At 48.2% G+C, this 12,823-nt stretch overlaps 2 protein-coding genes across 2 annotated transcripts; both read left to right on the forward strand.

Annotated features, from left to right (window-relative positions):
- The first annotated feature begins 75 nt into the window (after nt 1-75).
- HOXA10 (homeobox A10) lies at nt 76-3,838 on the forward strand. Its single transcript, XM_064674313.1, has 2 exons — nt 76-985; nt 2,347-3,838. The coding sequence occupies exons 1-2, from the start codon at nt 166-168 to the stop codon at nt 2,619-2,621; spliced, it is 1,095 nt and encodes a 364-aa protein (XP_064530383.1). The 5' UTR covers nt 76-165; the 3' UTR covers nt 2,622-3,838.
- A 5,252-nt stretch (nt 3,839-9,090) lies between these two features.
- On the forward strand, nt 9,091-12,266 carry HOXA9 (homeobox A9). The gene is made up of 2 exons (XM_064674335.1): nt 9,091-9,709; nt 10,846-12,266. The coding sequence occupies exons 1-2, from the start codon at nt 9,172-9,174 to the stop codon at nt 11,082-11,084; spliced, it is 777 nt and encodes a 258-aa protein (XP_064530405.1). The 5' UTR covers nt 9,091-9,171; the 3' UTR covers nt 11,085-12,266.
- Nucleotides 12,267-12,823: the final 557 nt, after the last annotated feature.

The raw sequence follows: 12,823 nt of genomic DNA on the forward strand, positions 1-12,823 counted from the left end.
ATATACATCTATCTTCCAAATTCAGAGGTCGACCTGAGAGCAGCTCTGTGCATACGAAACCAGACGGGGAGGGGTTGCTGGGGAGGCCCGGGCTTCCATTGGCTGCAGCAGCCTGCCGTGGCGCGGGGGTATCTCTCATCATATTCAGCATGTTTTGCACAAGAAATGTCAGCCAGAAAGGGCTATCTGCTCCCTTCGCCAAATTATTCCACAACAATGTCATGCTCCGAGAGCCCGGCTGCAAACTCTTTTTTGGTAGACTCCCTGATCAGCTCGGGCAGAGGGGAAGCGGCAGGAGCAGGAGGCGGAGGCGGAGGCGGAGGCGGCTACTATCCCAACAGTGGTATCTACCTGCCACAGGCGTCCGATCTGTCCTACGGGCTGCAAAGCTGCGGACTTTTCCCCGTTCTGAGCAAACGCAATGAAGGTACTTCTCAAAGCATGGTCCCCAGCTCGCACTCCTACGTGTCAGGGATGGAAGTGTGGCTAGACCCCCCCCGGTCCTGTCGCATGGAAGAGCCGGAGAGCCAGCAGGCCACCGCGTGCTCCTTCGCTCCAAGCATTAAGGAGGAGAGCTCCTACTGCCTCTATGACTCAGAGAAATGCCCCAAGGGCTCGGGCGCCACAGACCTCGCTCCCTTCCCCAGGCTGAGTGCCGAGGTCAGCCCGGCCAGCAGCGGCGGCGGGGTTCCCGTCCCGGGCTACTTCCGCCTCTCCCAGGCTTATGGCACTTCCAAGAACTACGGCGCGGGGCCGGCCGGGGCTGCCCCCTTCCCTCCGCAGCCCCCCGGCCGCTTCCAGACACCTCCATCTTTGCCTCCTGTCCCAGACGCGGGGAGGAAAGAGGACGAGGAACGCTCCCCCAGCCCCTTGGCGTGCGTCTCCCATAGGGAGGACGAGACTCAGGCTTCATCTTCCACCGCAGAGGAGCTCTCTCCAGCTCCGTCAGAGAGCAGCAAAGCTTCTCCCGAGAAAGAGCCCGTAGGTAAGCGAATGATGATGGTAATGGCGGTAGTGATGATTTAAAAAGCAAGAAAAAAGAAAGGAAAAAAAAAAACTGTTGAGGATCATAGTGGCATCGCGATGCGAAAGGAGGATCCCAGCTGCCCCGCGGGGCTGCCAAGAAGCGCTGCTCAGACTGACCTCCTGAACTTTGTAATATTCGGGCATGGGGTTGCCGTAAAAATTAATGTCCGTCCTGTAGTTTAAAATCCTTAGAGCCTCCGCAATGGGCAACTTTAGCCTGCATGCTGGTTAAACATATAAAATAACAAGATCACTTTTTCCCCTGTGTTGTGAAGGTGCCTACCAGATAACAGAGATGTTTGTGAAGCATCCAAAATAAGCAATAGGCAGTGCCAATAAATAAACCTATTAACACGGTAAGTTATATTTTACGATCCAGAATGCTTTTCGAAATAACAGCCGCGCTGAAATGTGCCATCTATGAGCTGCTATCAAATTAGACTGATGAATGCAACCGCGAATATCCTTCAGCGTCTATACTAGATAACAGAGCTGTTATTTATACATTTCCTCATTTATTTCCCTTTCGGGTCCCCATGGCAAAAAATAATTCCCCTTCCCCGGGCGGCAGACTTTTCAGGAGCTTCTCTCCATTCGCATTTCAGACGCCCTGTTATTCCTTTCAAGCGCACTGTTGGAAAATAATATTTAAAAAAAAAAATGAAAGAAAGAGAAAAACTACTAGAGAGCCAACCCCAAACCACTAACTCTGAGCCACCAAGGGATTGGTGTTACCTCTTTCCCAGCCAGTGGGGAACATCTTTGATGTTTGATGTTTTTATTATTATTATTATTGTATTTTTTTCTTCTCTGAAATGCTAAGGAAAAGAGAGGGCCGCGGTGAAGCATTCTGGAAAGGCAGGGCCGAAAGGCAGGGAGGCTTCGGCTCCCCAGCTCACCTTGTTTTCCACCTCCATAGCACACTTAAAAAGTTCGCATCCACAGGCTTTGGTTTTTTGGAGGCAGGTGGCAGGGGTGGAGTTGGAAATCAGCCTACAGGTCGTCCACCAAGCTGCCCCCGGTAACAGTGGGCTCTGAGCGGCTAACAGGGAGAGAATAGAAGCCTGTTTTGGGGTGTCGGAGTTGAACTACACGCCAGGAGAGGAGGTTTTTGAACAGTGTCAGTTTTTACCAAGGTAGATCCAGCGCCTTTGGGAAACCACTTCGAAGCTCTTGGTTCCCACAAGGATACCCCACATTCCAACTCTCCGCAGCTGGCAGAGCGAGCCCACATGGATGCTCGCTCCTTCCACCCTCTCCCCCATAGCTCCTTGCCTCTGACTCGATAGTAACGTCCATTTTTTACTTTCTCAAAACTAGGCAATTCAAAAGGAGAAAATGCAGCAAACTGGCTCACGGCAAAAAGTGGCAGAAAGAAACGATGCCCCTATACCAAGCATCAAACTCTCGAGCTGGAAAAGGAGTTTCTATTCAATATGTACCTGACTCGTGAGCGTCGCCTAGAGATCAGCCGCACAGTCCACCTCACAGACAGACAAGTTAAAATCTGGTTTCAGAATCGCAGAATGAAACTGAAGAAAATGAACAGAGAGAATAGGATTCGGGAGCTCACAGCCAACTTTAATTTCTCTTGATGAATCCATAAACACGTCTTTATGGTTTAAAGAGCCAGTATCATTTTCCTAGGCTGTAGTCATCCGCACCTGTATGGATTAACGATTTTAGACACTCTCAATACGTCCTTAACCTCTTAAGAGCTACTTTGGGGGGTGAGGGGGTGGGTAGACTAAAGCCACACTAAAGAACAAAATGCCGTGCGTGAACCTCCCCTCTTCCTTCAGCCTTCTTCCGGGCCGGTTTGTTCCTCTAAGCTTTGAAACATAGAAATACGATTTCAGAAGCTGCAAATAGGTTTTCCTGTATATGTCTCTTTGAAAACTAAACAATCTTGGTTAAAGGTACATTCTTTTAAAATATAAGTGCTGTAACTTGGACTATATGTAGCTGCACAATGAAGAATTTAAGCCTTGCCATATTTCTATATACTGGGTTCCCTCCTCTCCTTTCCTTTTCTCCCCCTCCCCCTTTTTTCTTCGAAAAGCAGGACTTAAAATAATGAAATGCAGGCATGCTTTAAAAGGGTTTCATGGGAACGGGTGTTAAGAGAATTTTTTTTTTTTTGCTTTACCTTAAAAGTCATTATTACAGCTTTAAAATTGGCCAGGAAAATGAAGTCTCTTCTCTTTAAAGGTATAAAAGAGTTCGTTTTGCTCATGGACTAAATTATTACTCTTACCTCTGAATTTCTCTTGCTGGTTGTAGATATTTACTTAATGTAGTTTTGCTTAAATATGTGGAATTAGTTTTTTTTTTTGTGTCTATATATAATGTTACCATTGGTAACGCATGACAAGCACACAGAAATTCCCCCTTGAGAAAGAAATAGTCACTTTTTTCCTCACTAATTTCACTGAAAAGTACATATCCTGAACATGAGATGGACTTTCTGAGCCAGAGTCTGAGATTGCAAGGGAGAACGTCTCTTCCTTTATACTGTGAAGTTATATGCATTAAAGGGTCAAACATATGGGTGAAAAAAAATTTAAAAATAGAAAAAAAGAAAGAAGGGGAAAAGCTATAAATACAGATATGGATAAATGTCTATTATTATTAAAATGCCGATACTGTTTTAAGCAAATGCATTATATTGTTATTATAAATGTTAGTTCTAGCTATATCTAGTTCTTACCTTAAATCGGAATAAATTAATATTGTAATGCTGCTGTGCGTGAAAAAGACGATGTTTATGTTCTCATAGAAGAATAAAAAAACGTGGAATGAATCCTTTTAATTTTACCTCTTTTTGTGACTGTTTATCCTCAGGTTCTACTTTATGTCTTCGAGAACTTTTACAACAGGAATAGTTGCCTAAACCCCCTGCAATTACTTTAGGAATCTATTTAAATATTACCTAGACGGTCGTAATTTGTCTGGGCCATATAGCGATGGTGCTCTAAGGTTTGTCGGCTTTTGTTCAGTTTTATGACTTGCTAGTATATCTGGATTGTTGCTGTCTTGAACGAGTGGTTTCAGTTGACTGAGGAGCTGCATAGACTGAGGAAGCAAATTGCTATTTCTTGAGGGAAGGGAAACGATTTTTTTTTTTTAATCGAACACCTACAAGTGTGCGGAGATCTTTAACTCCAGAAGAGGCTGACAAAATGCTAGCTTTATCTCAGGGCTGAGAAGAAATCGTAAAGGTGAGCTCATGGGGAGGGGGGACCCAGGTCTTGTCTCCCTGCCAGTGGGCCCCTCCAAACAAGGCTATTCCCTACCTGGCTGCATGTGGAAGAACTTATTTCACCCAGCTGCCTTTTTTTTTTTTTTTTTTTTTTTTTTTTTTTTTTTTTTTGCATCCTCCCTTCCTTGATGCATGTTTAGCTTGCACAAAGTCTTGCACAATGGGAAGGCAAAAGGAAGGCTGGAAGAAAAGCGACAGCTAATGCTTCCTTGCAAGGGTATATGTATGCCGGGAGGAGGGGGGGGACAGACTTTGAACCCGGGCTTCTTGGGAGCCGTTAGCTTTTCATGATGTAACATTGTCGTGCACGGGCTTTTTTTTTTTTTTTTTCTCCCCGGTTGCATCTGCATGGAAAGGCGAAAGCTGCCCGCGCGCGCTTGTGTGGGTGGTTGTTATTATATTTTATTCTTGTTTTCATTAACCCACCCGAGGCTGGCCGGGGGGCGCGGAGGGGCGCCGGCGGGGTGGGCGGGAGGGAGAGAGGGATGTTTTAGTCACGTTTCTGGTTTTATTTTCGTAGCGGGATCCTTGCGTTAAGGACCACGGCAATGGGGAAAGTAATAATTAGCGCCTGAGAACTGCTCTGTGGTTTAGGTAGTTTCATGTTGTTGGGGCTCCACCTTTCTCTCTACAGCACGAAACTGCCTTAATTACTTCAGTTGATATCATCACCAGGTATGCTTGGTGCGAGGGTCCATTCTGCCCGAAGAAATCTTAGCGCTGAAGTGAACTGTAGGCGTCAAGTCCCAATGCCATTGTTTCCCATCTTCAGCGGAGCCTCCTTTGATTCCTCAGATAAACACGGCAGCCGAGGGGGGAAGCTTGACAAGTTCTTCAAGGTTAGCTAGCTCCTAAGCGAGTCCCTGCCTGCTTGCGGGTTTTTAATGTATCTCGTTGGCTGCATTCAAGGTCAGGTGCGTTTTGCATTCCGCTCGGCGTGGGTCGAGCTCGGGGGGTCGGGGGAGGTGGGGAGACGCTTTTATTTTTCAGCCTGGATTTATTAAAAAACAAGAGATCCGTGCCTGGGGGAGGGGGTGGGGAGAGTTCAAATCTGCCGGCCCCGCTCCACGCGTCATCAAAAACAAGGGCCCGGAGCACAGCGCCCGCGGTCGGGTGGACCCACTGGCGGCGGAGGTGCTGGCCCCACCGGCGGCTCTCGTCCCCCGCGGTGGGGTGGCTGGTGCCTGCCGGAGTCTGTCGCAGGGCTCCGCCGGCTCTGTGCAGCCGCCCGTCGGGCCCGCTCCGCCGGGGCTGCCCGGGGGCGCCGGCTGCCCCGCGGCCCGCAAGGCCTCGGTTACGATCACGATTGCGGCGCGGTCTCTCCGCGGAGGCGGAACGGGCAACAGCGACCTCTCCGGGCCCGCTGCCGCCGCCGCCACCACCGCCTTTTGTGTCCGCAGCGCAACCGCGGGCCATGGGCGGGCTCCCGCCGAGCCCTCCGCCGGCAGCCAGCGCCGGCGCACCCGCGGAGCCGGGCACCCTCCGTGGCGGAAAGGAGGGTGCGAGAAAGGACCGAGAACTCACTCCTTGGGCATTTATTTCTATTTAAGATTTTAGGAGTCGTGATTATTTTTTCCTTAAAAAAATAACAATGGTAAAACCTATAAACTTTTTGGAAAGTCCAGGTTGGGCTGCAGGGGCTCAAAAGAGTTTGGATAGCGGATTTTAGCTAGACCGATCCCTAGAGAAGCAGATGTCCCCGGCCGGGGCAGGAGCAGAGCTCTGCATTGCAGCCAAATTTAAGTGCTTGTGTCTGTCTCTGCATACACTGTGAGTCTGACGGGCTATCTGCTGGGGCTGTGTACATTCGGGGAGTGTATTTACAGTGCCTATGACTGTGCGCGCCTGTATGGCGTTTGTTGCCTCTGCCCTTTTGATTCCCAATTGAATCGCCTCATCTTGACTTTGGACTGCTTCCCCTAAATTCTGAATAATTTTTTCTCTTCACTGTGCCAAAACCCCTCCGTGCATTCATAGCACCACTGGTTCAGAGAGCTCTGCAGTGGCAGGAAACCCTGGGGAAAAGCGATCCTGAACTTCCCGTTCAGGAGAGGTCGCCAACGCCCGCGGATTTTTGCCCCGCGCCCGAGTATACTCCGCGCCTCCTTGGTGCGTAGCTAATGAAGCAGAGTTTGCAGATGTCTCTCGCTTGAAAACCGATGGGATCCTTCCTGTTGCAGCCGGGGGTCAGAGCTAGAGGAATGGGAACTCTGCTAATTCGGTTATGTCGGTATGGAGGAGTATTTTTATTCAGACACGATGGCTCCATCAGTGCTTCGTTCCTGGGAATTCCGGTTTCATATAGCAATTTTACATGAACGCCTGTTTCTGCCCTGCTTGGAGTCTTTTGCCTCCGAAGGTATAAGGCACCAAAACCTTAAGGCATTTGCAACACAAACTGTACGAAGCCCACTCGTCTTTGTAACTCGCGTGAAAACTGTACTTTGGTTGTAAATGGATCTAAAACCGCACAAAAAAAGAGGAGAATATCCCAGCGTTTTTATCAGCATCGTTACCGCGTGAAAAATGTCTAATTATTTGCCAGATTTTGCCTCTTGCTTTCTGTACACCCTGTCCTTCCTCTTGGATGCTGGCAGTGAACAAATACAGAATTTTACAGGGAAATAAAAATGCAGACACGTTCTTTTAAACGCTACTGTTATTGTTATTCATTTGCTATTAGTTTTGGTGAGGAACCAAAAAAATGAAACCCGCTGCTGAAGTTGAGAACCCAAATTCGAGTATAAACATCCAGGACTCCTGCAGCTAAGATTATTTTTTCTGAATGGAAAAAGGAAGTTCTACAATCACATTTCACCACAGCTGACTCTTAATAATAAATACGAATGACGTGGAGTTCCGTCTTTCCAGGAAAGAAATACAATTATTTTTTTCTATTACGGAGGGTCTATATAATAGCGGGAAAAAAAAAAAAGAGTCAGAGAGCTTTATTTGCATTTTTAAAATTGTTAGAAAATAACGGGCCCCTTGTTTATTGAGGTCCCGCAACTGCTCCGTAATTTTTGAACTCTAATGGGGGATAATAGTTTCATTATGGACCTTTGTAATTCTGAATGGGGAAGAGAGCATTGTTAAAATAGGACCTCTGTACAATTTCGGATTAAACTGTTGAGAAGACATAAAAAGAAAAAGAAAGAGAAGAGAGGAGAGAGAGAGAGAGAGAGAGGGAGGGAGACAGCCCACATAGCGATGTAAAACTAATTAGAACCACACTTTCGCATGCACAGTCTTTACACGCGATTTTAATTATTACTCAGTCGTCCCTACCATTTGCTGGGCGCTATTTTCAATAAAAGATTTTTTGAGTAAATTGAGCCTCTCGTGGAGATTTTTTGTGCCCCCTGCATCCTGGTGACCGCGCTCCTTCACCAGCCACGGGGATAAACAGCGTGATTGTCCGCCAGAGAGAAACCAAGGAGTCGCAGGCACGTTTGCCAAGCGCTCAGCCACGACTTTAATTCCTAACACTGGACTTGGATCTGGCCGCCTCTTACTTTTCCCCCGCGCACCCTCCCCTCCTTCTGCGGAGGATTGTAACCCTCCGCTTGGCTTCCGATGCCGCTAGCGTGTGTCTTGCAGTCATAGGAGGTGCCAGCAAATAAATAACTATATTTGCACATAAATTTGATTCACCAGAATGCGGGACGGCCGACTGCGAACGCCCCTTTGATAGCCGCCCGGAGAAGCAGGGTGCCTTTCGGCAGCGGGGAGACGGGGCTTTTTCTCCCCTTTCCCCCCGCTGCTTCCCTGCATAGTTGAAGAATTAATCGTCGTGATAAATATCGCCTCCCGGCTCTGCCCGCGCTCCTTCCCTCCCGGTCCCGACGGCGGCTCCGCTCCGACCGCAGCCGAGCCGCCCAGCCCCGGCTCCTTTCCCCGGCCTGGCGAGGGGTCCCCGGTCCAAGGGCAGGGTCGGGCAGGTGCGGCGGGGAGGACGAGGAGGGTGTTTCGGTCACTGCCGCGCCATGCCCTGCGGGGTGGGGTGGTGAAGTGCAGTTTGGTGCGGGCCAGCCTAAGTAACGAGCCAGCGCCTGCCCCTGTCCTCCTCCGGCCGGGCGGGGAGGGCCGGCTCTGCGCCGCGGTTTCGGAAAGGGGATACGTTGAATTTGACTTTCCGCTGCCAGCTCTGAGCCGAACGGAACGGTATTATTTACAGTGGGTTCCCAAACTAAACACAATAGTATAATTTAACCTTTCCAAGCACTCGTAAATTTTTACTGCTGAGAAACACAGCGATGCAAATGAGCGCGCTCATAGTTACTGACTTAATAACAACCCCGTGGCTCCCGAAACAATAACTCCTTATGAAATATAATAAATGTATATTTAAATACAGTATACCGCAACTGTTATTTTGCTTTTTTTATTGCTTCAGTTATTGTATCATTTTATGTGAAGGTCTCCGATCACAAGGGTGGTGGGATTTTTTTTTCGCGGGGAACACGACCCACTGATGGGATGATTAATTATGATATAAAATAGTCCGCTTAAACGAAAAAATAAAGAGAGAGAGGGGAAAGAGAGAGAGAAGGAGAGAAGGGGGGCTGTAATACGGAATCTGATCTTTTAATCTCAGTTGGCCGCAATTAAAACAAACCCCACCGTATAACTCAAATATCCCTTTGCATAAAAACATATGGCCTCGCTATAAAAATTATGGCTGGAAAACACTGACCCATTAATAGCCCGCGGACTGATTTATACTTTATTGTTCTGCTCCCTCGCCACGTGACCGGCGCAGCCAATGGGCGCCCGCGCTGCCCCCAACTTATTACTGACTCTACTTCCCCGCCAGCACCAAGTTGTTACGTGAAACCCGCAGCCCCGAACCGCGGCGGGTCCGCCGCGCCCGCCCGCCCGCCATGTCGGCTCCCGGGACCCTCAGCAATTACTACGTGGACTCCTTCCTGGTGCCGGAGGGGGACGAGCTGGCGGCGCCCCGCTACGCCCCCGCCCCGCTGGGGCCGCCGCCGCGGCCGGCGGCGCTGGCCGAGCACCCCGAGCTGGCCCCCTGCAGCTTCCAGCCCAAGGCGCCCGTCTTCGGCCCCCCCTGGAGCCCCGCGCACCCCGCCGGCGCCCCCGCCGTCTACCACCCCTACGCGCACCACCAGGCGCCCGTGGCACCGCCCGACGGCAGGTACATGCGTTCGTGGCTTGAGCCTGTGCCGGGCTCCTTGTCTTTCCCCGGGTTACCTACCAGCAGGCATTACGGCATTAAACCTGAACCGCTGGCGGCCAGGAGGGCTGACTGTACCACGTTTGACACTCACACTTTGTCTCTCTCTGATTATGCTTGTGGTTCTCCTCCAGTTGATAGGGATAAGCAAAGCCACGAAGGCGCATTCTCTGAAAGCAATGGAGAAAGTGAGGCAAACGGAGAGAAACCGCAGATCGATCCAAGTAAGTGGGACTGCGAGGGTAATGGACTTCAGGGCGCTGCGCTGGCCGCGGGGAGGTATCGAGGCGCTGGGGCTAATTACGTGGCCGAGCACCGGCCGCTGCTGCCGCCGCCGCTGCGCCAGCTCGCCCGAGCCTGCCATCTGCAAAAGCCAGCGCTGCCTTTCTCAGGCTCGAACGGGATCTAGGACGGCTCTGGCTTTCCAGGCTGAAAGGAAAACAAAAACTCACTCTACAACTGCAACTTGAACAAACATTAAAAAAAAAAAAAAAAAAAAAAAAAGAGAGAGAAATGCAATAGTCGCCCACCCCTGCTCCAGCCACCCCAGCAAACTCCTCGGGACGTGCTCACATCACCCTGCCTCGCCGCGCTCCCAGGCGTGGGCAGACGCCGGGGACAGTGTGCCTAGAAAGCATTGAATGTGAATCTGATCTTTTTTGAGGCGGCTCTCAGGCCGGGGCGGCTATTGATGGTGTGAGAGCAGAAACCCCCCGCCGTTGACTTGATTTCCCCCCTCCCCCTTTCGACTCCTCTGTGGAAACCCCCAGGCTGGATGCTCCCAGGGCTGCGAAACTGGTGGCAGAGCGCCTCGGGATTACTATCGCGATTAACGCCGTGCGAATAAGGGTCCTAAGAGGGCGAGGGTTTAATTATGCCAGTTGTAGACTGACTCTCCAGCTTCCGGGGTCTTGCCAGGGATGACACGGGAGAAGGTAGAAATAAAAAAGTGAAACAATTTCGATGACATATTAGTCTGGCTGGTCACTCCCCGTGCTGGCAGTTTAAAGGGGGTGGGGAGGCCAGGAAGGAGGTAGGGATCTAGCACAGAGGGGGAGAGAGAGGGAGAGAGGGGGGAGAAGAAAGTATTCTAAAATTGTATTCCAGAAACAATAAAAAAGGCGAGGGAAGGCGGGGGCAACGGGGCTTTGCCGCGTGTGGTTGCGTGTGACCTCTCCATGTGTCTGTATTTTGGAGTCCATTGTGCCTCACGATCCTCTGTGCCTCGGGAAAGGAGAGCCACGTCCTAAACACGAACACCGGGACACTTAATCGGCAGTTTCTGCGTGGATTGCCTTCCCAGACCCCTCCCTCAGCCCCCCTCCCCCCTCAGCCTGAACTTCTCTTGTTTTCGTTGTAGATAATCCAGCTGCAAACTGGCTCCACGCAAGGTCCACCAGGAAAAAGCGATGCCCTTACACCAAGCATCAGACGCTGGAATTGGAGAAGGAGTTTCTGTTCAATATGTATCTCACTAGGGACCGTAGATATGAGGTTGCCAGACTCCTCAATTTAACTGAGAGACAAGTGAAAATCTGGTTTCAGAACAGGAGGATGAAAATGAAGAAAATCAACAAAGATCGAGCAAAGGACGAATGATGGAACCTCACGAGTTAAATTAAAAATGCATAAAATAAAAGAAAAAAAAAAGAAAAAGTTAAAACCAAAACAAACAAACAAACAAACGAAAAAGAGAAATCCTCCCCTCGAGCCCTGCCATGCAATGCGTCTGGGTCCAGGCCTCATTTTTTTTCCCTTGGCAAATTCTGATTATGATTGTACAGTGATTGTCACAGAGGCCAGAGTGCCAGGAGAGGTACAGTAAGACTTCTAATTTTCTAATAGGAAAGAAAAAGGGGGCATTAGCACGAAAAGGCTGTTTAACTGGCTTGTATAAATCTACCTGTTTCTTCATTTATTGAAAGAAAAAAAAGAAAAAAACTACCTTTTCATAATGCACAACTATTTACGGACTGTATAGTTTAGCCTACGTAGTTAATTTTATTCGCTCTTTGCGCGGCAGAGAGATCTCTGCTGTAATACTTGAACACTGTGTTTTATTGTGGTAATTATGTTTGTGACTCAATTTATGTGCTTGGGTGCTGTACCGGATGTAATGGTGTAAGCTAGAATTCAATTTGAACTCAGGTTGTTTATTATAAACATTGCATAGAGTATAGCTCTGTAGTGTATTAAGTCTTTTCTGTATAATTAGACAGTTAACCTTTGATTGTAAAATATATATATTATATATATCCCAACGCAAAAAAAAAAAAAAAAAAAAAAAAAGTAGAAAAAAAGTTCGTCCGGAATGTCTGGGAATTACGGTTCTCAAAATATGAAACAAGTCATTTTAGTATGCACAGTTGATATATATATAGTACTGTCTTTGTCGGTTGTATATATAATCTATATATTAAAAAAGTAAGTAAACAGACTAGCTTAAATATTGTTTTTGCACCAGTGAGCAGTTAGCAGATTTCGGAGCTATACATATATGTGAAAAGGGTAACTACCTATGGTTTACGTTTGAATTTTAATCGAATTATTTGATGGTTATTGTAATGAAGGTTAATTTTATTGATAATAAATTATACATTATAAAAAACTACATTTGGTTATTGTAAATTTGTATCAATTAAAAAAATAAGTCTGGGAATTTATGTTGATGAAGAACGTACACTGTCTATTTTGAAATAGTTACCTCATGGCCTACTGACCAAATCGTTGTGTTGAAATGATATTTAACTTTTTGCCAAATAAAATATATTGATTCTTTTATATTTTGTGATGTTTTAACATTATTAAGGAGGGGGTCTTCCAGCAGACATGGCAGGGTTAGGGCAGCTGCGGAGGCGAGGAGTGGTATTATTTCTGAGCCAAGGCAAACCTACGGTTCTATAAACGCAGCCCCCAGGTGATGGAAAATGGGGCTTATTTTCGTTCTAAACGGGCAGATTCAGGTCCTAAATGCCATAGCTTCTCTGAGGGGAGGCATTTCTTCCTCCCTCCCGGATGTGATTTTGGTAAGCTGGTGCTTTTGGATGGCTGCGGGGCACGGTCCTCATCTAACGCCGATTTAGTAAATTCGCCGGCGGAGCGGTGGAATTAGGACCAAACCAAAATGTCCGAGACGTTCTTTAGTGCGGACCATAATGTAAATCAGCTCAGACAGCGACATTTAAGCAGAGACGGTTAATTAGCCTCCACCAGAAAATGTCCAACACTAAATGTGCTTCCACAAACCGTGAGAAAGATCGCCTTACAAGGGCGTTAATTTTATATTCCCTTCTAGAGACAATTTCCCATGCAAAATATGTTATTTCAAACGTCACTCA

This window comes from Pseudopipra pipra, chromosome 1, assembly GCF_036250125.1.
Source record: "Pseudopipra pipra isolate bDixPip1 chromosome 1, bDixPip1.hap1, whole genome shotgun sequence".
NCBI lineage: Eukaryota > Metazoa > Chordata > Aves > Passeriformes > Pipridae > Pseudopipra > Pseudopipra pipra.